At 40.8% G+C, this 27,678-nt stretch overlaps 1 protein-coding gene and 1 long non-coding RNA gene across 3 annotated transcripts in view; one reads left to right on the top strand and one right to left on the bottom strand.

Annotated features, from left to right (window-relative positions):
- Positions 1 to 710: 710 nt before the first annotated feature.
- LOC142038153 (uncharacterized) lies at positions 711 to 14,029 on the bottom strand. Of its 2 annotated transcripts, XR_012652532.1 has the most exons (4): positions 13,859 to 14,029; positions 12,580 to 12,728; positions 10,496 to 10,561; positions 711 to 1,089 (listed from the first exon to the last, which is right to left on the bottom strand). It is a non-coding gene; the product is annotated as an uncharacterized LOC142038153 (long non-coding RNA). The 2 variants fall into 2 exon arrangements; XR_012652531.1 differs by lacking the exon at positions 13,859 to 14,029 and having other exon boundaries at positions 12,580 to 12,913.
- The window catches only part of SLC35F3 (solute carrier family 35 member F3), a 185,487-nt gene continuing 171,517 nt past the window's right edge, over positions 13,709 to 27,678 (top strand). The window contains exons 1-2 of the mRNA XM_075043269.1: positions 13,709 to 13,761; positions 14,126 to 14,355. Of these exons, the coding sequence (XP_074899370.1) occupies positions 13,709 to 13,761; positions 14,126 to 14,355 (283 nt within the window). The remainder of the gene's footprint in view (positions 13,762 to 14,125; positions 14,356 to 27,678) is intronic.

Genomic DNA, 27,678 nt, shown 5'->3' with positions numbered 1-27,678 from the left:
TCTGTCAGGAAAAAAAATTCTCTATAGGTTGTATTTTGTACATTAGAACAATTTTTCTACTTAATGTCTCTGATGTTTATTGATATTTATAAAGGCCAACTATAAAAAAAACTTGCTTTGAGAAGGATGGTATTCTGGACTCTATGTATGGTCAAGCAAATGCTTTCAGAGGTGTTAATTGTGCCATTCATCTCAATAGGGTTTTAGTGCTAAAACCAAACAGCAACAGCCTTTTTAATTTTCTCACAGTTGATCAAAGCATGCAAGAAAAGAGAGAAATTCTGTTAATTTTTTTTAAGATCTTGATAAAACCTCATTTAGCTTAGGCAAGTGGATGGTGTTTTGCAAAGTATTGCAAAGTCAGATCTGCTTTCCCTGCGCTTTGAATGTATTTTCTCCCTGCTAATGAAAAGAGCATGCATGTGCCAATGTCAGCCTTGACATTATATTAAGCAAAACAATTCTTAGCATTCAGGTAGCTCGATACTCTTCAACACTGAAATTCTTTTGTGTTGATGGCTGAATAGGCAAGTGTGGTGGGTTGACCCTGGCTGGATGGCAGGTACCCACCAAAGCTGCTCCGTCACTCCCCTCCTCAGCTGGACAGGGGAGAGAAAATATAACGAAAAGCTCATGGGTTGAGATACAGACAGGGAGAGATCACTCACCAATTACCATCACAAGTAAAACAGACTCGACTTAGGGAAAATTAACATATTTTATTGCCAATCAACCAGAGTAGGGTAATGAGAAGTAAACCCAAACCTTTGAACACTTTCCCCCCGCCCTTCCCTCCTTCCCACCTCAACTCCACTTCCAGTTCTCTCTCTCTCCTCCCCCCAGCAGCGCAGGGGGATGGGAAATGGGGATTGGGGTCAGTTCATCACATCTTGTCTCTGCTGCTCCTTCCTCCTCAGGGGCAGGACTCCTCACTCGTCCCCTGGTCCCGTGTGTGGTCCCTCCCACAGGAGACAGTCCTCCACGAACTTCTCTAGCGTGGGTCCTTCCCACGGGCTGCAGTTCTTCATGAACTGCTCCAGCGTGGGTCCTTTCCAGGGGGTGCAGTCCTTCGGGAGCAGAGGCTGTATACTGGGATGCACAAGAACACTGTTTTGTCATTCTACTCCAAAGTTCTTGCTCTGAGGCTCATGATTCCTCCAAGTTTTCATAGTACTAGAGGTAGAAATTTCTCAGTTGGTGAGCTAGAGTTTGTTCTGGTGCAAGCACAGGCTGCTGGCGTTTACAGTCAGAGTTATTTGATCTAAATCTTTGTATTTGGTCTAGTAGCCTCTGTCATGTTTCTAATTTACTCTAAAATGAAGGCTCAGTTTCTTTTAGCTCTAGGTAGAGATTAGTGCCCACAAGCAGCCCCTTGACATACCAGCTAGGATATTAGTATGCAGGTTTTTTTCACTGCAGAGCTCTCTTGCAGGGTTTTGTATGTGTGCACATAAGAAAATCAATACACTCATTGTAATCTGCAAAGCAGTGGAAAACTATAGATGCATAACAATGGAAAACAAAGTTAGTATTCTTTTAACAAATGTGTACCTGCTGAAGAGGTTTGCGTTAGTGTGATATTGTTCATTTTCATTCTAAAACTGAAATTTGTAGATAAGTTTAACTAAGCTAAAATAACATTATAAACAAATGGAGTTCATTATACAGAGAAGAAGAAATATATTTGCACAAAACCAGTAATTTACTGCACCTTGAAGCTTGTGTATATAATAAGAAATTGTTACAAGGAAGGAAAAAGAGGATGACTAGTAGAGCCACCAGGGGAAACAGCTAAAAGTGCTAGTAATTTAGTGTGGCAAAGTGTGGCAGCAGCAGAACCTTCTGCATGGAGCTTTGTGCTAAATTCACCTGTTCAAAGCCTTGCTTTTGCACCACCTGGAGGCTGTAGTCTTCTCCGAAATGAACCTCTCCAAACTGAGGGAAATGTGTTTTTTCACTTATGTCTACTGAGACAGCCTAGTGACTTGCTGCTATTTACCACCGAAACTCATTCCACTGGGATTCTTTTTTGCTGCCTGTGCCCACCGTCACTAGAAATGATGCTTTACAGAAACTCAGTGTAACATTGCCAACACTACTATAGTAGGCAAGTCCTTAATTAAGGTCCTCTTCTATTTCCCCTCTGTTCTTCCTGACAGCAAACTCTTGTGCTATTGTTTGAATGTCAAGCTATTCTTACTTCCAAGTCTTTGACACTAGGCGAGCTCACCTGAGGAGACTGTTACTTAGGGATTTTTGGGTGGTTTTTTTTGGTTTGGACAAGCTACACAAGGTGATCCTGTAGCAAAATGTACAGGATTAGTGCCAGCTCCAGTGAAAAGTGCATGTTTGAAGCTTCACTGTCGTTCATTGGGTGTCATGGATTAGGTGCCAGAGCTAGGAATTGGGCTTTCATCTCTGTGTCCACAAAGTTTTGGAGATATTAATTTAATCTCTCTTGTGCTGTACTGTCACTATCTAAAAGATAGAGTTGAAGCTACCTACAGCACAGAGAAATGCTGTTTTCATAGAAGTGATTCCTGGCTAGAAACTGTCATAGAAGTACCACTGATGTGCAGGTTGCTGCCAATTCCCACCACCTTCTGACATGAAGCACCCAGTGTCACACCTCAGGGATCTCTTACTGTTTGTTTTCAAATGGGACAGAAATTTAGGAATCACTTTATCTCACCTTAAAACACATATTCCAATCAACTCTCTCTTGCAGTTTTAACCAGGTCCTTAATTACTCATGTGTATTGCCTGCCAATCTAGAACTACGCAACCAATACGAAAGATTATTGCACTTCACAGTGAAGGAGCTATCCCTTGGATGGATTTATGACTTTAATGAGCCCCATGAGGTGTTATCTTGTTGCTGACAAGCTAGGACTGTTAATTCATGTGGATAATGCTTGTAATTGCCTAGAAATTATTTAAACACAGTTTAGACATCTGGTTTCAAGAGAAAAAGGGGAAACTTTTCTTGTATTACTTTTCAGTCACCACTTTCCACCAATATTATGTTTAGAAAAGGAGAATCTAACACAAGTGTTTATGCATAAATGACTCGAATTTTGAACTGAGCTCATTACATTTGCATCTAATAATGGTCCATAGTGTTGGGAAGAAGGCAACCATTTGCAGAAGCTTCCTCTATAGCTTGACAGTTAGAGCAGGAGCTGCACAATGAATTACCAAAGCCTGCAAAGCTTCATCTCTTCTCACAAGACAAGCAGAGTCGAAAGTTTCCAATTGTTCTATGAAGCACAGAAGCTCCCCAGCCTCTTGTCCAGAAGTAACAGGTCCTTCTCCAGGTTCTCAGCTTGCTGCTGGAGAGAACAGCCTCAAAACAAAAGCCCTGTCACCCACCCACGACTCTGCAGCACTAGTTGGTCTCATTTCAAATGATGGTAGCTCAGCATCCCTACTAAATGTTGTTATGGTGACAGTGGAAATCTAACACTGAGCACTACATCTGTCTGCTTATCTGCAACTAACGATCCGGCTGTGTACAACTTCAAAAGGAAGGGAACCAATGGGTTGTTTTTTTAAAACCTCCTCCATGATCAAAGAGCAGAGAGACTACAAAAATGTCCTTCTATTAAAAAATTAATGCTGGAGTTTGGTCCCAGGTAGAGGAAGGGAGGGTAGGTAAGTCTCTTTATACACTTCTACAGCTAGATCCTTCACTTATTTACAGCCTGGTTACGTTTCTGCGGAAGACGGCAAAAATGCCCTAACCCCATGTGAGCAGCCTCCAGTGGGGCCCACAGCTGGTATAGCACCTTGGAGAATGAGCTGATCAGTGCAGCAACACTTCCTCTAGCAATCTAATATTGAGTCTGTTTCTTCTGGCATGATTTTGGCCTGGCACGTGAAATGGCTGCTGCCAGTGAGCAATGGAGATTGAAGCCTCCAGCGTGGAGAATAGAGATGGACACGGCAGGATTCATCCCTTGACAGATGCATGTTTAGCTACTTACATACCAGTGATGGAGGCTCCAGCAAACTTCCTAAGTGAGGCACTTCTATGTTCATAACTATTCTTAGCAAAACAAAATTTTGCACAGGATCTAAACTGTAAGTTTTTTGCTGAGGTGTAAGCCCCTTCTCCTGTCCTAGGCAAACAGGAAAATGAATGTATTGTCTCTTTCTCATAACAAATGGGTTTAAGTGATTCATATTAGTCTTCACCCTACCCCCAGTCTAAAAACTACAGCACCGTGAGACTGTAAAGATGACATCTTCTGGCTGGATCCAGTCTGTTTATAATCTGATCTGCTAACTTAAGTAAAAGAGATGCTACCCTGTGCAGTCCTGTTTTCCTGTGAGAATAAAATAGGTGAGAAAGTGAGAACAATTCCCCCTTATTCTCCGTTCATAAAGCAGTAAGTATCTCCTAAATGGTGAACCTTTGTTCATGCTGCTGATGCACAAGGCTGAAAAATAGCTTTCATCCCTAGGCAGCCTCACGGGGAGTGTGCGTGGGTTTTTTTCATAAACCTTTGCATATAATCTTGTGGTGTGCTGTCATGATAGATGCAGGTTCCCTTAATGCCATGAAGATTTTCTCTCTGGAGTATAAGTGCACCCTGGAAGAACTGGGAGGCAGCTAGGACTTCTGCATATTTTCTCCTAGTACAGATGTTCTTGTTTCTGTTGTTTTCTGTTTTGCAAGTTACTCATTGTACAATGGTCTAATAAAGTCACATCTCGGATTTACCAAAATTGGCAAAATTGTTAAATAAGCACAAATATTGTTCATCAGCTTAATCTAAAAATCTTGTTTCAGTCAATGGAAGCTTTTCATCAGTTTTGTAGAATTTTTGTTTTTAGTTGTCCTACTATCACAAAATACCCCTCAATACTAAAATGATATAAGAACATGCTGCAAAACTACTGATCACGGAAGAAAGATGAATATTTAATCTTTAGTGGGAGATATACCAGAACCTAGGATGAGCTTGCTAGCCAATGGATTACTATAATGTCAGAAAAATTGCTGTTAACTTCCATGTTTGTTGTGTATCTTTTCAACTTCATGAGCAGAGTTGAATCTTTCTGTTGAGGTTTTTTAATTTGACTGATAAGATTGGGCTTAAAAAAATGGCTTTTGTACCCTATAATATCTCTGCTTGTGTATAATATTAAGGAGTGTTATACCTGATAAAGCAGAGAACTTCCACAGCTACTGAAGGAGAGAGGGAAGGGAGCTCTTAACTTGGCTTTGCAAGAACAAAGTAGTGTTTTATTGACTAATGCAGCACGAATTGAACTTGAGGGGTGGGGAATGAACATGACCACCACAGTAACTGCACGGTGTGAGTGGGCTTTTGTCTTGTATGGTATCATAGTAACTGACAATAGAGCAGGTAGGAGAAGCCACAAAAAAAAGGCCCTTTTATTTATGACAACAAAAGGAATAAATACAATATTGGTCCATAATTGGTGCCAAAAGGCAGGCTAAAATCTGTGTGATGAGGATTTATTTTGTTTTAGTAGAGATACACCGTATTTAAGGCTATGAGACATTAATTTTAGTAGTGTCTGACAGCTAAAACTCTTGGTATATATGCATGTGAGTACTGGAGGATGGCAAAACACTATCTGCAGCTCAATGTTCAGGCCATAATAATGGCTGTGTTTTATAGGGGCTATTTTAATTCCCTTTCAATGTTTTAAAAAAATACATTACAGGCAATATAAAAATCTCTTGTGAGATACAAAGGCCGCACATTACCTCTTCACTGCACAGTAAGGCATAAAATGTTGCCATTTTTCAACTTTTTAATGTGTAAAATCTCAACTGCTTCATCCATATGTTGTGTAGCAGGAGAAAAAAAAATAAAAATGAATTATTCTAGGTTTTCTTTAGCTATTTGATACAACTAAAATTGATACTTCCGGCAGGCTTTAAAAAAATCCTATGTGGGAACTATGCAATATTCTTGTTAGAATCTGTAGTAAATAGAAAAAAACCAAAATAATATCAAGGCTAGCAGTTTTGTTTATCTTTATAGCCAAATACTCAATTAAAAGGCCCCAGTGGCCTGAAGAATGTTTCTCTGTTCCAGTCTCTCTCACAGGTCCTCAGTCTCACACAGCACTGTCATTTCCTGAGGTGCCATGGAGTCCTATAGCCTAGGAAACCTTTTTGTAAGTTTTGTCTCTGGATTACTATTTCAAGGATGATATTTGTATTTCAAGACAGTCAAGGTAAGGGTCCCTTTCCTAAGGAAGGTATCTAAGCATAATGTGGTCTCTTCTTTACCTTCACATACGTTTTTTAGTTTGTCTTCCACATATTGCCTCACGTTTATCATGTTGCTGATATGGCTTAATTTGTCTCTGCTGGATTTGCTCACATTGCCCTATTTTTACTTGAATAGGAATTTTGCATGGGCCAACAAAGGAAAACTTATATATAAAGGAAAACCTTTAAGTCAAAACCAATAAACATAGCCTAGAAAAAGGAATATAAACATGCACTTTAGAAGAAAAATTACCAACAAAGGAACACAAGGACCTACCAATCTTTAAGAAGTTTTTATGTGCTTAGCTTAAGCAAAACTAGAGGAAGTCAAGAAACTTGCAATAAAATTTTCTTGCAGTTACATTTCTTTTGAAAATATGATAAAGTGATCTATCACAGAAATCATGCCACTCCTCAAAATGAGAGCCTACCTGTGAATTCAGAAGCTATACATTGGAGGCAACTCCATTATGCTGGTGGAGTTTCACCAGCATGAAATAAATCAGATTAATTGAGCTTGGTAGATAACTTTACCTTAAATTTTAGTGACTTGAAACTAGTTTGCTTGAGCACTTCTTATTTCTGTTGAGAAATGCAGCTGCTTTTGTCTATATACGAAAAAACCATTTCCATCTGGACAACCAGTTGCAAAGAATGTTTTAATTACCTGGGACATTCACTCTATATGTCTAAGTAAATACTCTAAACAGTGTTTCCAAAGCAGGATTTTGAGATCTGTTTTACAGGCTGTTGTGTATGAGAATTATAATGCAATTTACTTGACAATATAACTTTCTGTAGCTATATGTGCCATAGACGCATGATTTTAAAGAGCAATCATGACATTAATCTTAATCTTTCTGATGTTTTGATAGGCATGATTACACACAACTGGTGCTTTTCATCCACTTTCTCCATGTCTTCGAGCTGTAATTGCTTATACAGAATGCAAAGCATTGGTGAAAGTGGTGTGGTGGGTCTATCAATTATCATAAATGAAAATTTACCTTTAGACCATCAGGTGATGCTAGTGTAATTTCAGCTACCAAAAAAATGCTAGAGGATCCTAGCGCATGTGGCCTTTTCCAAACCAAGCTTTTGTATCTAGTTTTCCAATCAGCACCCACAGCAAAATCAAGCTTGATACATTGAATTACACAAGGAGAAGCCATTTTATTTAACATACTGTTCTGTGCAGTAAGCAGCTCCAGTGTGAATGGGCTGGGGGGGAAGTCTGGACAGTTCAGGACTACAGCTTTTGCAAGGTCATCTTCTCCTGACTCAACCTTTAAGAATATGATTTAAAAGCTTTCTGACTTTCCTCAGCAAATGCCCTTTGGCAGGATTAAACTGCACCGCTGCCAATGCAGCTCAATACCAAGCATGTTAATGAGGTGTCTTGGCCTTTTTATTAATTCTACAAGCAGGGTAGTCCATTCAGCAGTGACTGAGAAAGTTTAATCAAATAATCTCATTGTTCCAAATTTATCACCACAATAAAAGAATCTACTAAAGAAATACAAGATGAAGGAACTAATTTTTTAATGCTATATCATTTTATACTAAGCAGCAGTGCAGCCTTGAGGGTCAGAGTAGCACCAACATCTGTCCCTATGTGGGTGTACAGTATGTAGGGGTGTTGCTGTCTACACAAAGGACCTGCATAGCACCTCTGCAAATTATCTGCTTATTGTTCTTACTGTTAGTATCACTAAAAATTTATACTATTAATGGATTTTTTTTTTAACAGTCTTTTCATTTCAAAAAAACAGCTGGAAAAAAGTGCAGTGAGATACTGTCTTTATGATATGATGAAATATATACATTGTAGGTGACAAAAAGCTGAAGAGAGGACACCTTTTTGTATATTGTGGGGAGAAGGGGGGTCTGGGTTGGTGTAGCAGAATATTTATAGTAGCTTCTGAAATTATTTCCAGAAGATCTGGAAAAATAAGTATGGTTAACTTAAATAGGGTTCAAAATGCATACATGGAAGTAAGTGGCTATGCCCCACACTATAGAACCATATTGCAAAAGTGTAATGTTCCTTGATCTTCTATGCTCCCAGATCAAAAATTCAGCTGTGGGATTTTTAATGTTTCAGACACATGAGTGGCTTCAAACAGCTGCCATTAATTTTATACAGTAAAAAATTGCCTGTCAAATCAGTCTCCAAGTGTTCCTTTCTCTTCAGAAATCTCTCCTGCTGAGAAAGCTGCACAGTCCAAGGCTAGTGACACATTTTCTGCATCAAAAAAATGTCAACTTTAAAAACCACCTTCAAAATTAGAAAAACAAAAGTTCATCTGAAAGGTGAGAATTATCAGATATTTCTTGGGGCTAGCACATCTTCCAGGTAAGTAACTTCAAGCATAATGTGAATATTGTGCTGTAATTCACTAAAGCAACTGCCTTCCCTGAGCACAAATCCATTAGAAGTTTTCTTTCAAGTTCTCTCCAGAGTCCTTCATTCTCTCCCCTATATTTTTGTTGCTATTGCTTCCCCCTCCCATGGTTTTTCATGGGCTACCCAGGGTAGACAGCTGTTGCTATGACTTTCCCCTCTTCCTTATTCCCTGGTTGTTTAGCTTGCCTCTCAGCCAAACTCACGTGAAGGACAAACTAGGAACAATACAGAGATAAATACAGAAAACTTGCAAGACCAGTATCTAGTCTTTCCTTAACCTCTGTTTTGTAGCCCATTATTTCTAGTACAAATTACTTGAAATGGCAGAACATGAAGGGATACCAAGGCTATGTAGAACACAGATTGACTTTGAGATTCAAGCGTCTGGTATTTCTCAAAATATGGGGTGCTGAAGAGGTCTGCTGTTCTGTATTTTCTGTCATTGACAGCTCCTACAGTCCCTTTGGGGTCTCTTGCTGGAGGAAGGATATGTTACTATTTTCCTGCTCTTTGCATTTCAGTTTTTGATTTGAACTGGGAAGAGAGGCAATGGGAGGGTTCATAGAAGACCAAGACATGATGAGATGTCCTAAACTTTTTCTGCACTTCTCTAACAATGGATAGCAAAACAATAAATAGGCCTATTTTCAATTCCAAATATAAGGGACTTCTATTTTCCACTGTGTCTGGCAAAGAATAAACTGAACAGTTTATATCCAACCACTTCAAAGTAGCAAATTAAAATCAGCTTTCTATAAAGCAGCGTACTTCCCAGGAACTGGGACACTGACTCTGTATGTCCCTTCCTGACTACAACAGGCAGCTACATCATAATTTCCACAGCTTTCCAGTTGCTTTCAGCAAGGAGTCATGTCAGAAATTCTGAATGCTTGTTTTATTTTGCCTGTGCATTGCAGGGGTCTTAGAACAATGTGAGAGCTCAGGTAAAGGATGTGCTGCAACTTTTTTTGAATTCATTTCACTGTGCTCTCAAGCACAGTCTCTGTCTCTCTACTTGAGAGACCAAGTGTGAGTCTGCTGAAGGTGGTCGGGCTGATTTTTTGCTCATTACTCAGTCTTGCATTTGGCCATTCTCTGCCTGCTCTTTCAGTCTTTCTTGGTTCTCTGGGTTTATATAAACCATTTAAAGGTGGTACTAAATATTTTAAAACACAAATGCAAGCAAAGATTATCCAGGATAGACTAAAAAGTTTCCAGCTATGTGGTAAGTTTTGTTGTTGTTGTTGCTGATTCAGAATACCTTATGCGTGAAATAAATAGATTATGTTCAAAGTTGCCCTCCTATTCAGTCTGAATAGCATACTAAAATTAGTCCCACTGACTGAGCTGGAGCCGTTTTGGATATACAGTAGCAATATATTCCTGTGGATGTCAAATTTGACCCCAGCTAGAGAAAATTAATAGTTTTGCCATACAAGCATTTCCATATATTATATACGACTTTCATAATGTATTTCTGTCTAATTCAAAAACTCTTGGGGTGGGAATATCTGATTAATGACTCGCAAATATACCTTCAGTGCTAAGCATAAAAATACTAAGAAGCAGAAACATACATCAGCTCCAGAAGATTCAGTTAGAAGAGTACTTGCTGAGGGAACAAGGGTTGTCTTCTAAAGACTTGGTTCCTAAGGGTGATTTTTATGAACTGGAGAAGAGGGAACATGTCAGCTTCATGCTGTAGTTTCTGCAGCTGTGATTATTTTGTTACCCAATGAAATATTTTTGCTATCTTATCCTAATACTGTTACTGTATCCTTTAAATGTAAAACTCTTATGGAGGTGTGGGGAGAAAAAAAAAATTCACTTACCTTCTTCATGAAATGAGTAGTATTTTGATAAGTGTAAACTTCCATCCCAAAGAACCTTTTGGCAAGCTAGTATTGATGGGAGGTAAAAATAAATACAGTTTAAATTATATTTTCTTGTGACGTGGCATCATGTTGTAGACAACATAATGCTGTTTTATCTTAATGGCTGTGCCTTTTAAGAGCTGACTATCAGTCAGAATATAATTTCATGTTGGCTGGAAAAACATAAAAAGGTGTATCTTACAGGACAGGAGAAGTCACCACACTCTGGAATAAGTACTAATTGTTCCCTTGCTATAGGGCTCTGCCATTTTAAAAAACACACCATTTCCTAACTATTCTGTGTTTGGATGATTGCAGGTGTTTTATGAAAGTAATGCACTAGCAAGACATTCAGAAAAGCTGTTTATAATCACTCCAGCTTGGTGTTGTGTACCATGCTAGGTGGCTCAAACCTAAACTCAGTCAAATCCTGCTCCATTTTGTCCACTATTCCTTAAATAGGTATATACTATAGGTTTAGCAAATGTTTTCTTTTTAACTTGTTTCTTACTCTTGGTAGCGTAGCTAGTATACTACAATATTTTTTCTCCTCATATTAAAAATCTTAAGTAGTTCCATAAATCTACAAATTCCAAATCACGTGGGATCCCATATTTTATCTTTTAATGTCCAACGCCATATTGTAATGTTTCAGTTTTAGCTACAATGCTTAAACATGATTAAAACAATATACACAAGAATTTTTACTTGCATGTCTCCAGCAGCTGCTATTTTTTAAGAAACATCACTCACAGCAAGGTTTGATAAGATCCTAAGAGCTAGCTATGTTGATGTTACCTCTTACTACGCTTTTGAATTGCCATATCTATTAAACATTTCAGTGAGCTTTAAAATTTTCACTCCCGTGCATTTTTTTTTCCCTCTCTTGCAAGATGCACGTTCACTTCAAGTTTGTCAGCCCTGCCACCTAAGCTGTCCACAGTCACTTGCTTGCATGACAGGAGAAAGTATTAACACCCATCCGTCATTTCAATTTACACCTTGAAATGGCAGCAGCTGGGAAAGAATAAAACAGCAGAAAACCAATCTTTATTGGACACGGAAATTAGATGTTTCTGGCATATTAAAGTGGAGATGTGTGTAATAGGAGCCATGGGAAGTGGAGGCCTTCTCTTGGGGCTACAGAAAATGGGTAGCTAAATACTTCAGTGATGGAGGCAAAATATCTAGCAGGGCTGACCAAGCCTCTGCTAGTCTGCACCAGCCCATGCTGAGAGGTAGGTGAGTGCTCAGCAGGTGTCACTGCTTGGCTGGTCAACAATGTCACTTTCTTGGTTGTTGGAACCTTTGCTTGGTCTGAGACTCAGAACTTTATACTGTTTTCTCATGCCAATGTGAACTAGTCCTGTACTGAGCACAGCCAGCCCAGCTGCCTTACATTTCTGGACCTGTATTGTTACTTTTAGTACACTTTGAGAATCTTGTACCTATAATAATGGAGGAATTTGACACTAGATACATGCAGTATTACATGCAATTCTCAGATGAAATCCTATTCTTGTCCATCACTTAAACCCAGAGAGAGCAGGGGCTCTGCATACAGAATGATGCCGGACTGCGGAGGCCTGACTGAAATGTTTAATCCCATTCATGCCTGTTTCATTACTCCTGCCCTGAATGCCCTGAAGAGACTTAAATCAAGCCTGTAATCAGTATCAGTATATTTAGTGACCATTGTGTTTTCGTCCTCTCATCTTAGTGAAAATCACACTTCTGCATTGGTTTGTGTACCTTACAAGGAGCTCTGTGGCTTTGCAGGTAGGCAGTATCAAATGCCTGCACAGTTACTCTCTGCTTGCACTGCTGGACTACTGCTGTTCACCCGTATTAGATTTCGGAACTGACCTCCTCAGCAACACTTTCACAGGCTCACAATAAGGGTTGCATAGGAAATAAATTCAATGCATTCTTTCGTACATGTGTATTTAAGATGAAAATTAGTTTGGCTTTCATCTGCTGGAGATTTTGGGTTTTTTTTACTCTTTCTTTCTGACAATGGTGCAGTGATCCTGTAATGTTACCTTTGGTGATAGTGAAAGGTCGTATTTAACTGATACCAGCTCGCTTCCACATTCAATAGCTTGGCGTTTTAATGTTCCAGGTAAACTGAGCTTGTGCAGGGGTGAAAGGGAACAATCTTTTCTCCTTGGATTTCATTTTGTTTTTCTTCCTATGAGACACGAATACACAAGAAACTCTATAACTTCAACTACCTCTGCTTGCAGGTGATCGAATTTTGTCTGAGTATCTATTATCAGATTTTTATTTTTTTGTTTGTGACTAGAGCGTACACGTAAGAAGCCGGGTGTCGATGGGACGGGTTCAGCAGCGTTATGGGGAAAGCGGGAGGGTGCTCCTGTCAGACGGGGCCCACGATTCGCTTCAGGACGGTCGCAGCTAGGGACGACTAGGGTTGTCACCCCCCCCCCGTCACACACACCCCCCCCCCCCTCCGCGTTCGTCCTAGTTTGGCCTCGGACGCCCGATCCCCTCAGGGCTGCGGCCGATCCCCTCAGGCGCGGGCGCCCTTTCTGCCGGGGAAACCCAGCAACCGCCCCGCGGAAACCCGCTCCGCCCGCCCTGGCCGCGGGGGCACAGCCCACCCACCCGTGCCCCGGCTCCCTCGCACCGCTCTTCCATCGCTCCTTCCTGAGGAGACGCCGCGGCGAACGACGCAGCCCGCCCCCGCGGCGGTAGGGGCCCAGCAGGGGAGCGAGCACCGGCCGCTCCCGGCCCGAGTGAGGAGCGGGTGGCCCCGCCCCACGGCCGCCCGCCAGGGGGCGAGCGGCACGGGAGGTTGGCGGCGGGGCCGCGGGGCTCCCCCTGCTGGCGGCCGGCGGCAACGCGCGGGGTGGGGGGCGCGGAGCGCGCCCTGCCCTGCCCGGCCCGGCCCCCGCCGCCGGCTCTCCGCGACTCGCAGGCGGCAGCGGCGGTCGGTCCGTCCGTCCGTCCGTCCGTCTCCCTGCCTGCTCCTCCCGCCGGGGGGGGCAGCGCCGGCTGCAGCCCGGAGACCCTCCGCCGCGGGGGGCCGCCGCATCCCCCGCTCCCTCCCTTCCTTCCTTCCTTCCCGCCTCTTACCCGGCCGGTGAGCGCCGCCGGCTCGCCCCGCCGTGAAGTCTGGGCGCCCCTCAGCCATCGCTGCTGCTCCCCATGGGGATCCGGGAGTTCCCCAACGGCTCCGCGCGGGGCAAAGCCGCCACCCTGTGAGTACCGCTGCGGGGCCGGGCCGGGCCGGGCTGGGCTGGGAGGGACGGGGACACCCCACCCCACCTCACCTCACGCCACCCCACCTCACCTCACCTCAGCCGGCGCCGCCGCCCGCCCCCGGGGGGGGGGGGTCGCTCCGGTGGAGAGCGGCGAGGAAAGTTTGCGGCGCCGCTGCCGCGGGCGGCGGGCCCGCTCACCTGCCGGCGGAGGTCCCGCCGCCCGCCGCCAACTTCGCCTCGGGGCGGCGGAGGGCGGCGGCCCCGGCGGCGGCGGCGCTGCGCAGCCCGCGGTGCCGTGTCTCCGTCCGTCCGTCCGTCCGTCCCTCCGCCGCCCCGCTGACGCCCCTCTCCCGGCCCCCAGCGGCATGCGGCGCTCCCCCGATGTCAGCCCCCGGCGGCTGTCCGACATCAGCCCGCAGCTGCGGCAGCTGAAGTACCTGGTGGTGGACGAGGCCATCAAAGAGGACTTGAAGTGGTCCCGCTCCGTGGAGGACCTCACCAGCGCTTCCGTGGGGCTCACCTCCATCGAGGAGCGGATCCTCCGCATCACCGGCTACTACGGCTACCAGCCCTGGGCCGCCAGCTACAAACGTGAGTCCCCGGCACGGCTGGGCGCGGGGGGGGGGACGACGAGCGCCGGGGGTTTTGCGTGGGGGCCACCGCGGCCCGGAGCCGGCCGATGAGCGTGGGCGCGGGGGTTCCGATCGCTTCGCTTGCCCCGTGGAAGCGGTCCCACTCTCTGCAAAGAATTCCGCGCCCCTGCTGCGCTAGTCCTTAGGCAGTCGCAGGCTCACGGGAGCGTAGTGCTAAGAATCGCGACAGCTAAATTCCGCTAAGAAAATAGGTCAAATATTTGTCTTAATGTTGCAGACGCACTTAGTGATGCTGATTACCGTTTTTGTGGCGGCTCTGTAGAAGCCCAAGTGCATTCATGCACATACTGTTTTCACAAGGAATACGTTATCAGTGCATCTTTCCGTTGTTTTGGGGGTCTGTCAGATTTTCACAGCGCTTGACCTGAATCTTGTGCCTTTTCCTATGTCAAATGGAATTGCTTCTTCCATATGCCTGCACTTGAGTAAGAAACTTTGCATGATAGCAGCACGAAGAGAGACCTAGCTGTGTTCTTCCACATACGTGATTTTCAAAGGAAGTGACACCCTATTTCTTGGCCATCTTTCATCACCATGATGGCAATTGCATGAATTAACAAGTTCTAAGAATAATTTACCAATTAACTGAAGTCATAAAAATATTTTGGTTGTCTTAATGTCCTTCGTAACATCACAGGGTTTTTGTTGTGAAAAGGATTCTGCTGTAACAGAAATCATTGCTTTGCTGGGAAGACTGGCTCTGACAAAGTGATTGTTTTCATGTTGCACTTTTCTAAGTATGAAGTGTAAATGTTCTGAAATGTTTACTCATGGATTATCTGTTTGGCAGTGTGCTTAATGATGGAAGAGAATGATACAAGAAAGTGTGGTACACAGTACTTATTCAGTTTTTCTGTGAGGAAGAGCCACTCCTGATTGCCCAATTATAGGATTTATAAATATTCTAAGACTTCTTCTGCAAGAGCCTTATATTTTTCTTGATTGTGATTATGACAGAAATATGTGACATTTCCTACTTCACTGACAGGGAGTATGGGATTTCTCTAAGAGCAATTCCCTTGCCTGGATTGGGACCATTCCTGAGAGTAAAGCTTATTCAGGTCAGTTTTCAGGATCAGATCATATGCTGATGCCAGACTGAGTTGGATGTTAGTGCTTCAGTCTGACAGAGTGACTAATAGTCCAGCTGAAGTCGCACTGAGCTGCTAAGGCTGAACCTTCTGAAATAATAAAGGTCATGCTGGCTCCTCAATTATAACCTATTTGTTGAAATTTATAACTGTGTCTGAAAAAGTTAATTGCAAGCCTAAGCCTGCTATTCTAGTTATATTTTCTCTCATAACTCGTTCTGAATAACAAAATTACATACTTGAGTTGTAATGGTGGGGGATAAATATACAAAGTGTGTGAGTTTCATAAATGTATGTCTAAAAATAATAGGTTATGTGAAGTCATTGCCAATTTAAAATCTGAGTTGCTAGGAATGTAGAAGAACAAGCAGAAGACAAGACCCATTTCTCTAGCTGGTATAATATGGCATAGCTGAAACAGAGCAGGGTTGATCTGCATCAGCTGAATACCTGACTGAATGCATGTAAGTGGGGTAGATCATTGAAAGTGGGAAGTCAACTTTGTCACAGCTACTTTGAAACCTCTTTGAATAGTCCTTCAAGCTGGGCTTATGCCCAGTTTGGGGATATGAACTTTCCTTGTCACCTTCCAGTTAGAAGGTTTAATTGGCCCAAGAACTACGAACACACAATTTTTATTAAATTCAAATTGTACCCTGGGCACCTTTTGTCATCTTATTGCGCATGCTTGTAGACATTTAGGTGCTGTTGGCTCTATAATTATGGAGTGCATTAATAATGGACCTGCTTTCTGGAAAATAAGTCCATAATCTGGTCTGATCTAGATTTGGTATCTCTCTCTCAGTGACATTCTTTCTATTGTAACTAAATCACCTGTAGGGCCAGATCTGTTTTTTTCACACTGGAGTGTATTCCTCTCATACTTTATTTAGACTGTTTATATAAATATTTGTATGTGTGTATAAAATTGTTTGTGACATTCAGAAAGCTTTTGCTAGTTTTTTTAACAAAACTCTGTGAGGGGAAACTACCAGAGATCATCAGAGAGAGTGTTGCCATGACCCCAAAACTAGCTTGGAGACTAGTTTTGTTGTGGTAAAAACCTGACCATTTAAAACATACTGGGATATCTCAGTGTTGTGTACCAACTGCAGTATTTAATATATGTATAAATTAGATGGAAAGAAGGGAGGAAGAAGTGAAAAATCTGCTGAAGACACAAACTGATATGGATTGGACAGACGAGAAAGGACTTGTCATTACTCTAGGGAGACCTGACCCAGCCAGGTGAATAGCCCAAATGTCAACAAATGACATTCAGTTATCACAAACAGAAGCCTCTTGTTTCCTGACAATGCCAAAATTACTTATAAAATTTCACATCATTACATCAACTGGTGAGAGGGAATAGTTTGGGACTGTACACAGCTCAGGGAAGACCTCTGCTGTTTGACTACACTTGCAAACCAGATTTTAGAAACTGAACGATGTACTTCTGTGTTATGATGCCTTCAGAGAATTTAGGGGTACGGCCTAGTGAAATACTGTGTAATATTGGTTATCTCCTCTCCAAAAAGATTACAAAAGGCTCTGAGATGAGTAAGGAGCAAGACTACAGGCAATCTATAAAGAGTCTCAAGAGTTTTGGCTGTTTACCTTACAGAGATTGAAACAAAAGTATGGGAAGTACTGGCGCATATTGCTCAGGCAGATACAGAGTTTTTCTTCTTACTGTGTCATAAGAGCAAAACGGGTGGACAGTCAATGCAGCTGGAAAACCATCAATTAAAAACTGATAGAAAAAGAAATAGTTTTTAAGAAAACACATAGTTTGTTCTTGAAATGAAGAATTCAAGGGCTTGTAATTGATAGCAGTGACAAGATCTAGAATTGTAATTAAGTTCAGAAAAATATTGGAGAGAATATTAAACTTCATTATTCAGAATTCAAATTAGCCCCTCTTAGACTGATACGGGCCACCTTCTTGAGGGTTTCTTGCGCTTTCCTCCATAGCATCTGCCCACCTTCAGAAAGAGGATAGGAGTGTGTCCTGATCCAATCTGGCAGTTCTTATTTTTCTGAAATTCTCACTATTGATTTTCAGGGTAACTAATTATGTGAATAACTGCTCTCCAGTCTAAATCAAATATTCATATTTTTCCCATGGGGGGACTCTTTGGCAGCATGTGATTTGATTTCTCAAATGCCAAGGCAGAGGGAAAGAAACACATGTAAGATGTAGTCAGATTGTAGAATCATACTCTGATGCAGCTACATCAATAACAGAGCTCAGTATTTGTGAAATCCTAGTTATCAACAAGAGGTATGTTAATTGACTTTTAAATTTTTTTAAATTACACATAGGGATCAAAGAATTTAATTTAAAACAAAACAAAACACCACAAAAATCTGTAGATCCCAGTGACAGCTTTTTTGTTGTATGGAGAGCAAACCATTGTTAGGGCTGTATTAGCAGTGCTGTTCTCTTCCATGAAGGTTAAGTAAATTACCATGATTTCTGCCTCTAAAAGCCTGTGACTTCAGTTTAAAAGCAGAGACAAGTTTGGAGGTGAACAGCCATATTTTAAGTTTCCATTTTGTGCCATTATCAGTAGGAATTAGGTTCCTAAATATTTTTAGAAGTATAGTCCCTAGGAGCTTTTCTGTACTTGAGAAATACAGTTTCACTAAACTCTTGAACTGTCTTACTGATCTGTATGGAAGACTTGTCTGTTTTAATTATTGTAGCAATTGGCAGGGTGCTTGTTTCCACCTGAAATGTGCACAGCTAGCACCTTTGCCAAACCTTCATTTTTCTCTACATTAACTAGGTCTATTTTGTGGTGATTCAATATCACAGTCTGTCATTATGTGATTAGTATTTTAAATACATTCATGTGGGCTTGAGCCAGCTATCTCTATTTTGCAATCTTTGCCTCTTCCTACAGATCACCTGCTTCTCCTTGTTTAAGATTAGGGTCTTTCTCCTAAAGCAGCGACTTTCAAACATCCTTAGCATGTGTTCCTAAATATAGACTCGTTATGGGCAAATCAGGATTATATGGGTCCCTCCCTCCTTTTAGATGCCCAAGAGACCACCTGACCTCTTACTTTTATTCACTTACCTTCTTTGTGTGCTTACAGATGTTATTCTACCTGCAGAAAGAATATTAAGAGAGTAGTATATACTTTTAACTCCTTGCAGTTCTATTTAGTAGGAATTGACCACAGTCTGTGGTTTATGGCTTGTGAACATGACACTTTGACCTTGTGAATAATTTCAGGTTGTTCTAGTGACGACTTTTAGGTGGCATGCTGTTGTTCAGGTGAAAGGGAAAGACTGTGTCCAGTAACTGTTCTCTGGCTCTGCTTCTCCCTCCTATTTTAAATATTAGTTTCTTATTTTTAATGTGTCTTCATACTTATTTCAACAATACCAAAATAAACCATACAGTTTTAATGCCCATTAAAATAAAACCATACAGAATTTCAATGTAGTACTCATCCAGCACATAGCACAGCAAGTCTTGACCTGGATTTTGGAATTTAAGTGCTGTCACCAATATAAGTAACCTATTGGAACATATTGGCTTACAAATATCCCAAACATTGCTCAGAAAGCATAATTGTTTGCATATGAAAATGCCCTGGTTGCTGAACTTCAGTGGCCTTTGAAGGTAGTAGTTTAGTGTTGGTTTTAGCTAATGAAAAGTATGGGCATTGTACCCTTATAAATATTGGAGTATCAGTTATACAGCTAAAGATTAGTGGTTCCAGCTGATCCCCAATGTTCATCCTTGTGATCTGCTTTTCATGTGCCATTGAATGCTGTAACTTTCACACTAAAAGCAAATCCAGTGGGGATAAGAATAAGGATAAAAATATTAATGCTTGAAATTTGTGCAAATACTGTTTTCACATAATTGCATCTGAGCAAGAATTTAACTTATTTTTTGAGGTGATATACAGGAATTTCCAGAAGTTCAAAGACAGAAGTTGAAGATTATTGTTTTCTCTGGGGAAAGCCATTTTCAGGCCAGCTGTAAGCATTTCATTTAAAACTGATTACTTGTTTTCCAATACATAAATACTGAATGTAATGCTCTTATAACTAATGCAAGACTTGGTGGTATGGTTTGTATTGCTGTTCCTGAGGTCAAATGATTATGTGAGAGTCTTGCTTCTCAGGTGAAAGCATGGGGTGACATCTAGATGTCTTGCTCTGGGAGAAAAACTTGGATAGCTGCCCTGGGGTCAATCTATAGGTCAACCCCACCCCCCAGAATCTGACAATTAAAAATGTGTGCTTCATCTGTTTGGTTTTGTTTTTTTTTTTCAAGCCAGGGTTATGGTGTCTGAGGCTAGATTAATTTTTTTTTTTAATGCTTTTCATTGGCAATACTAACATAACTAATTGTTATGCTAGCCAGAGAAGCGAAGAAAACATGCTAACTCCTACAGGTGAAAGAAAGCAACGATAATGAATTGCATTGCAGATTTAAAAGTACTGTAGCATTGTTTCAGATGTCAGCTACAGTTGTCTGCTGCAAGCTAAACCTACATGTGGTTATACGCAAACCAGGGATATTACTGATTTATATCCATATGGCAGCACACGCAAAAACTCCTAAAGCCATTTCCCCATATGTATAGTACTCATTGTAACTGAGAATAACTGTCTCCAGAGACAGTCTCTTAAAGTATTTCAGAGACCTAATCATAAGCCTGGAGTGGATGTCCCAGAATATTACAGGAGACGTTTCTCATTGGAAGGGGAACCCATTGGCCCCTGTGGGCTTTAAGTCTTTGGGTGGTCTTGCAACTGAGAATGAGTATGAAATAGCACAATGTGGCCATGGGAGACAGGGCAGAGCAGTGCAGGTGATGAATACTGAGCAGCTCCAAAGATACCACATGAATATTTAAAGAAAAGGGGAGATTGAAATATAGCCAGCCTTTCAGAAGTTTCATTTTCAAGACAATCCAATGGAGAAGAGACATGAGGGTTCTTTTGGCTTTTGGCAGGTGGTAAGAAAAGTATTTTTGGCCAATGCTAAGCAGAAAACTGGTTCCTGTTACAATATAGAGTTTCATTAATCACAAATTCTAAGTTTTAAATTGCTTGCTGTCAAGCCAAGCAAATTGTAATTTAAACTGGTTTACTAAGCATTTTGAATTGTTTAGTAAATATTTAGTAAATGGTAAATGTGAACATTTAGTAACTTGTTTACTAAACAATTTTAATTGTGCAGTGTTAAGTAAACACCACTTTTAACTAGGTAGCTGGATAAATATTTTATATTTTGCATCCAGCTTTCACAGTGAAGAAACTAAAAATTACCACCTACAAAATGGCCCCTCTTTTTTTGTTTGTTTGCTGTTTAAACAAATTAATTGGTTGCTTTCAACTTTTTTTCAGTGCAGCTTTAATTACATGTCATCTACAGTATGCATTTACGCAAAACAGTCCATGGGTCAGCAATTAGGGGTCCATTGGCTTCCAGCATTCATTTTATACCCTTAACAAATGTTGTTATTTGGTAGAGTATACCACTGAAGTCTCCATCATGAAAACCTACTACTAAAGCTAGTTGTACGTCTTTGTAAAGTCAGGGCCCATGTTAGCAGTTTTGAAGAAGAATGTTACCTGGCATTTGAGACTCCTTTCACTGGTGAACTGTTTTGTTTTTTTGAAACAGAAATGTCAACGTGTTCACTAATCAATGTGTTGAATCCATAATAATGGATTGTTGCTAAAAACACAAACTACTCTGTATTGATATGGAATAATGAGGGAGCAAGCTAATTTGTTAAAAAAGAATTTGGACACTATTGAGAATTATGAACAAATGCTTATTTTTGGAACTATCTTTATTGGAGGCCCTTCATCAAGGTAAATTTCTGTAATAGTTCTGGAGTGTACTGTGTGGTGTATATGTGCAACCTAAATCAATTATTTGTTTAATAAAAGCAATTAATTGCATGAGATAATGGCATTGGAATCTGGCTGCAAAGTCTGTTCTGGTCTACCGTAATATCAGATACTGTTGTGTAACTGTAGTTTTACTGAAACACAAAGCCACAACAGAACAAATACTCTTGGATCCAGATGGTTGTCCCTCTTGAAATTGCTGAGTGCATCACCAGGGATGCTCATTAGCCTAACAGCTAATTTTACCAGATTCTGGCTCATGTCAGGGCTGTCTTCAAGGTGAGTTTTTGTGCCCTAATCTCTTTTTAATGTAATGAGGTGTTTCTGTTTCATATTCCTGGTGTAAACGTGAAGCTGCTGATAATTGCTGCCATTTACTTGGGGTCAAATAAGCCTCAGGATAAAGAGAGGGATGGAAAAATTACATAAAGGCAATTTTAGCCCCTTGGCAAAGTGCCCTTCTCTGGACCATCTGAGGGTGTAGTTCTGTCCCTCTCTTTGTTTTGGAAGCTGAAGCCATACGCTTTTCACTATTGCTAGTGAATGATGACTACTCTGAGAACAGTAATACAATGAGCATTTATGTTTGGAGAAAGAAATTTATCTGCAGATCATGGTTCCTGCCTAGGGAATAGCTAGCCTTCATGCAATGTATCTTGTTGTAGAACCTGCTTCCCTGAGCATTTTTGATTCTCTGATTATCTTCACTTGGCACATGTTATTTCATTCCTCAGCAAATCCGTGGAAGAAAAAAGATGCCGTGATTACATGGAAGGTCATAGAGAAGTATTTGCTTTATGAACCACTCCATGAAACGTGCCATAGATAGGAGGGATGCAGGGGTGATACTCCCTGATTTCATTTTCTTTAAACTTTGGCAAGCTTGTGCTGTACTCAGTGAGCTCCCCTTATAAAAAAGTGCGCCCAAGGCATTTCAGATACCTCTATTTTTCTCTGGAACTTGAAGGTCTCATGAGGTTCTTTTTTGTGCCAAATATGCCTTAATTTGCTTCCTGTCATTTTGTTTCCATGTATCTGGCCAACTTAAGAATTGGGCTTTTTTCTGAGAAAAGCTATTCCAGTATTGTAGGAATTTAGGTGGCCTAACATTTAGAAAAATAAGGATAACATCACATAGACAACAGGATATATTAACTCAGCAAGCCAGTCATATGAGGCAAGGATATCTGAATCTTTGAGCTTCTCCAGGACAAGCAAATGTAACTGGCTCCTGGTGAAATAATAAGGCCTTGATCTTGCAATTAAATATTCTTTTTGCTTTGCTTTAACTGGCCCCTGTGCAATAGTTTGTGAAAAGGGGCCTTACACGTCTAAAGAGAGCAGCCGGATTTTCAGTTTTGGACAGTGGTGCAAAGTCCTACCAATCCCACTGCAATATATGTAATAGATGGTAGATCTGATCCAGTAGCGACAACCCAAAGGGTTTTATCTTTTTTTCCTTGACCTTTACATTGGAAATAGCACAGGTTTGATGCTTTTCCTCACTACCTCTTCTTCACACCAGCTAAGCTACCAAAGTAGCATGAAAGTTGAGCTTGTTGTCTACTGTCCATGTATGCTAGAGCAGGCCAAGTCATTTGACTCTTACACTCACTGGCAGTTGTGCTGTTTGTGAGCCCTGTGGCAGTCTGGGGGCTCTACCTCACCCATGGTACCTTGCTTTGGTTTTGCCAGATCCATGCAGTTGTGTGAACAGAGCACAGGCTTGTGCTCAGGTGGGAAGTGAACTGAAGACCTGCCCCTTCAGAGATGTCGTTCTTGTGTGAGGATGATGATGGTGTTTTCATGGTCATGTCCTGAAAGCCTGGAGTTGTCTTTCCTTTTTCAAACAGTAACTTGTATCCAGACAATGCGGTTTATCGGGTGTTCAGTAGGGATTATCTGCTTGCAAATTTTTGCCCTAGCTGAAATACTCAGTGCCAGGATTAACATCAACCATGCAGTGTTTGTACCGTGAAACAGGAAATACATCTTCATGGCTTTATGATTCTGTTGGCTCTCCTGCTCACTTTATGCAATGTCTTTTCAAAGCTTTGAGACTGATTTAATAAAATATGCAGCCATTTATACTAGTATTTGTTTGGACAAACTAACATTGTAGTAGTCTTATGGTAATCATGTTTAATTTTTTAGCTTGGACACTAGCTATTGCATATGTTTTTGGGTAGCACTTTCTATGGAACAGAAATTAATAAGAGAAAACATATTGTTCCTTGTACTTTTGCTGAAATTATATTTTGCTGTATAGCATTTAGTTTTGCAGTGTCCCACTGGTCTGGTAACTTCTCAGTTGTTGATTTTTCTTCAGAAACAAGACATTTATAATGTAAAGAAATATGTTTAGGTTTGAGAGGCTAGTTAAAGAGAAGAAATTATAAAATAATGTAGAAGTAGAAAAAGGCATGCAAGAAACAAAACCCTAAGAGTCAGTAGAGCCATGGAAAATGCCTGTAATCAAAGCAAGGAGTTTGGATCACTTTCAAGTTGAGCAAGGGGAGTGAGAAAAGAGCAGAAAAGGCTTTTTTTTTTTTCTACAGATTCGGCTTCCTGACACTTCTACATCATGTGTTATGACTAAGGGCCTCTCTTTTTCAGGATTTACATTTCAGCTATTTCTCACATACATTACAAGTGTATTCTGTGGGCCTCAATCTGGGATCTTAGGTTTCATACAAGCCAGAGATTATGTCCAGACAGGGCAAATTATGGTGCATTCTGGAGTTCAAAACCAATTTAAGCTGTCTCTATAGTCATGGGAATGACAGGTGGGTCTTGACTTGAAAATGAATGTAAGCCCACATTTAATTAGTGTTGTAAGTATATCGTGGGACTTCTGCATCCAGCCACGTGGGCTTTCTCCCAATATGTAGGGAGTAAAGCTGTTTTTCAAGAGGTTCTCTTTTTCAGTCTGGGAAAATAAATGAGTTGGAATGAAAACTAGATTAACATGGAGGAATAGAGCTACTGTATGCATGGCTTCAGGGAATAGAGCTACTGTATGCATGGCTTCAGGGATTTCAGGAGGCTATCTGACTCCTGGATGGTTTCTCCAGCTTGCCATGTTATCCTGAGACAATATATGAAGATTGCACAAAGACATCTTAAATCACTGCGTTCCCACAGTTGCCTTGTTAGACTTAAGACACTCCTCTTAGAGGATGCAGCGTAGAATTTGACCTCTGGTTCTTGCTCATAAAATTACTTCCCAGTCTTTGGGAAGTATTATTTAATGAACAACTTATTTAATAAACAACTTCTTTATTTTCTTTTCTTGTTTCTAAGAGTGTCCTTTGCTATTTCAGACATTACACCTCTACTAATGTGTAGTTCAATATCTGTAGGAAATTCTTTGTCTTTTGCAAATAGTGATGTCAAGAGGTAGAGGGCTGTATAAGTGTTCTGACGTCATACAGGGTGAGAAGTAGTTTTGGTTTTATACTATTTCTCCAAATGGAAACAAAAATGGGCAGTAAATCATAGAAGCCTGAACAAGTATATTCTTTGCAGAGAAATGCATGGACAAGAAACACGTCTTGTACCAGGAACGATACTTTGGACCTTCTGTTTCTGGTATGTGCATAGTAGAAGTTGAATCTCACTGGAAATCGTTCTGGCAAACAATATTAGGTGTTCTATATTTATTTCTAGAAAACTCAGAAAATGAAAAGATTTTTGCCTGGCATGTTTATAGGAATCTTTGCCATTAATATTACTTTAAAATGAGACTCATATCCCAGACAGTGTTTTCTTTCTGCATGTCAAATTCTTTTACATCCTACAATAACACTCCTCTAAAAGCACAATGTCTCTTGTCTAGATAATAAAAATACATTGGAAGTATGATATCAGAATCTCTAGAGTGTAAACCTATACTCTCTTATGACTCCCTAGGTACTTTTCGTTTCTTGATGAAGTTATTGTACAAAGGAAACTGGGAAATGCACCTCCAGTAGAGCACTTCTAGCTCAAAGTAATACATTATTCAGCTCTGCACTCATAATAATATTGCAAATATGGAGAATTAGAAAAGCTCTTGTGGTGAATCCCTGACTCCAACCAAGCCCATGGTACTTCTGTCAGTAACTTCAGTCAAGCCAGGTTTCACCCACCAGGCTTAAGTCTTTGAGTTTGCCTTTTAAGCAGGCTTCCTGCTTTATATGCTGAACATCTGTTCCTAAGGCAACTGCATCCAATTACACCTACCCATACATGGTCTTTATTATACGTTCCTCAGCACTATTGAGGAGCTCTATTTAAATTATAGAATAATTATTTCTTTTAATAGATGTGCAGTTTTAATTTCCTTTCATCTTGAACTTGGTATTTAATTAGTACTTAATAGCTTGTCCCAACATGGGTAGAAAGCATCTACAGCAATTGAGAAGAGACCACTCTTTCTTCCCATTGCCTAGAAAGCTGACTACCCAGAGCCCAAGTGCTGAAAGGAGAAAAGAACATATATGCAGTCATTTGCAGTTTTAGGTTAGGAGTTAAGTATTGAGACCTCTAACAGGGCATGCTATAGAAGCACTGGGATGGGAGGAGAAGGTCCTCAAAGAGGTCTGTTACCAATAGAAGATTCATATTTCTCTAAGACCAAACTCCCTCATTTTTGCTAAATGTTAAATCATTGGCCATGTCTTTCCACTTCAAATGAGAACAGAGAATCTGCCTGTACTAGTGTGGCGGACACTGAATGGGTCTGAGGCAGGAGCCTTTTAAAACAGTAACAGAAAGGCATTCTAGTTCATTATTTGTATAAGCTATAACTTGGAAGTCACTTAGGCTTTGATAGCCCTGACTCAGTCAGCTGGGGAGTAAGAACATAAAACCAGACCTCTTTGCAAACGTAGACAAAGGATGCTGTGCAGTGGGATGGAATTACACTGTTCCTGCAGAAATTTGAAATGCTGAAGATAAAATGTTGTACATGCAGCTTAGTTTTTTTGGTTATTGTTAAACTATTCCCCCACAAAGCCATACGAGTGACATACAGGATGCGGCTTGGAAAAACTCCTAGGTAAAGTTTAAAATCCATCTAATGAAGCTGGTTGGTTTAAGTGCATTAACCTCTTACCTCTTTATTTTCAAAGACCAAAATTGTTCAGTCTTCACGTTGGTAAAACTCTGATAGAAGCTAAGGGGAATATTGCCTGTCTAAAACCAGCAACTAATGGTGTGTGCACTCCTGAAGGGAAGTGAGGGTTCTGATCTAACTGTGGTTGTAATAGCTCTGTGAAAGCCGTGCAGTTTGGTAGGCTTGGACACTCATAAACCTCCGGAGTCCCAGGAATAAACTAGCCAAAGTATTTTTACAAACACAATATGCTTACAAGGCCAGAGCCTTCTTTTCCTGTTCTAATGCCTTCTGGACTTTTCAAATGGAAGTGCAGAGTGGCTGGATCTGGTTCCAGCTTCCAGCTGAGAGCATTCCTGTTGTAGCTATCTGTTGATGTAAACATGTATGGTAAATTCACTTCTGGCTAAGAGCATTCCCCTTGTAAACGTCTAGTGAATTCCTTTGTTTTCTTCACTTTGTTTCCATGCAGAAGGCAATTAGACAGTAGGTATTTGTGATCCTCCAATTATTTATAAGAAAATGATCCTTCTTATGCTAGGTGAGGACAGCATGAGAGCAATGAAACTGCCTTTCTGTCTGGAGCAATTCAAAACAGGAAGAGGTAAAACAATCCCAAATGTTGAGACAATTTGGATCTTGAAACAATTTTTGGAGGGAGGATTGTAGAACCTTAGCTAAAGTTGCATGCCAAGCTGTAGGAATTGCACTGGAGGAATAAGAGAGATCTAGGTCAAGAGATTTTATATTAGTTAGTACCTTGGATATTAACTGCTCTGGCTGAATTACTGTGCATTGAAGAATAATTGGAAGGTACAAAAACATCAACACGTTGCAGAAAGGTTTCTTTCACTTGAGATGTATAGCTCTCAGCTAGTACAAGGTTAAACCAGTTGCACTGTAATCTGCTTTGTGCAACAGTAGCTAATTTTACTAAAAGAAAATTTGACTATAGAAATCTGAGCTCAATGTTGAAGCTGGAGAATTTCTCTGACAACAACCAGCCTTGCAAGTCCTGATCTTTCTTGCTTTTTTATTGCTGTTGATGTATTTCTAATAGGCTGAATTATTCTGTCATTTCATAAGGATGGTTTCATTAGATATATATTTTTTTAAGAGTTAAAATTAGAGCAGTTCTCGACCATTTCCTACTTTAAATAGTATTTGTCAAATAATTTT

Source organism: Buteo buteo, chromosome 12, assembly GCF_964188355.1.
Source record: "Buteo buteo chromosome 12, bButBut1.hap1.1, whole genome shotgun sequence".
Classification (NCBI taxonomy): Eukaryota; Metazoa; Chordata; class Aves; order Accipitriformes; family Accipitridae; genus Buteo; species Buteo buteo.
Note: the sequence above shows the minus strand (reverse complement) of the source record. Positions and strands in the feature narration are given on the sequence as shown.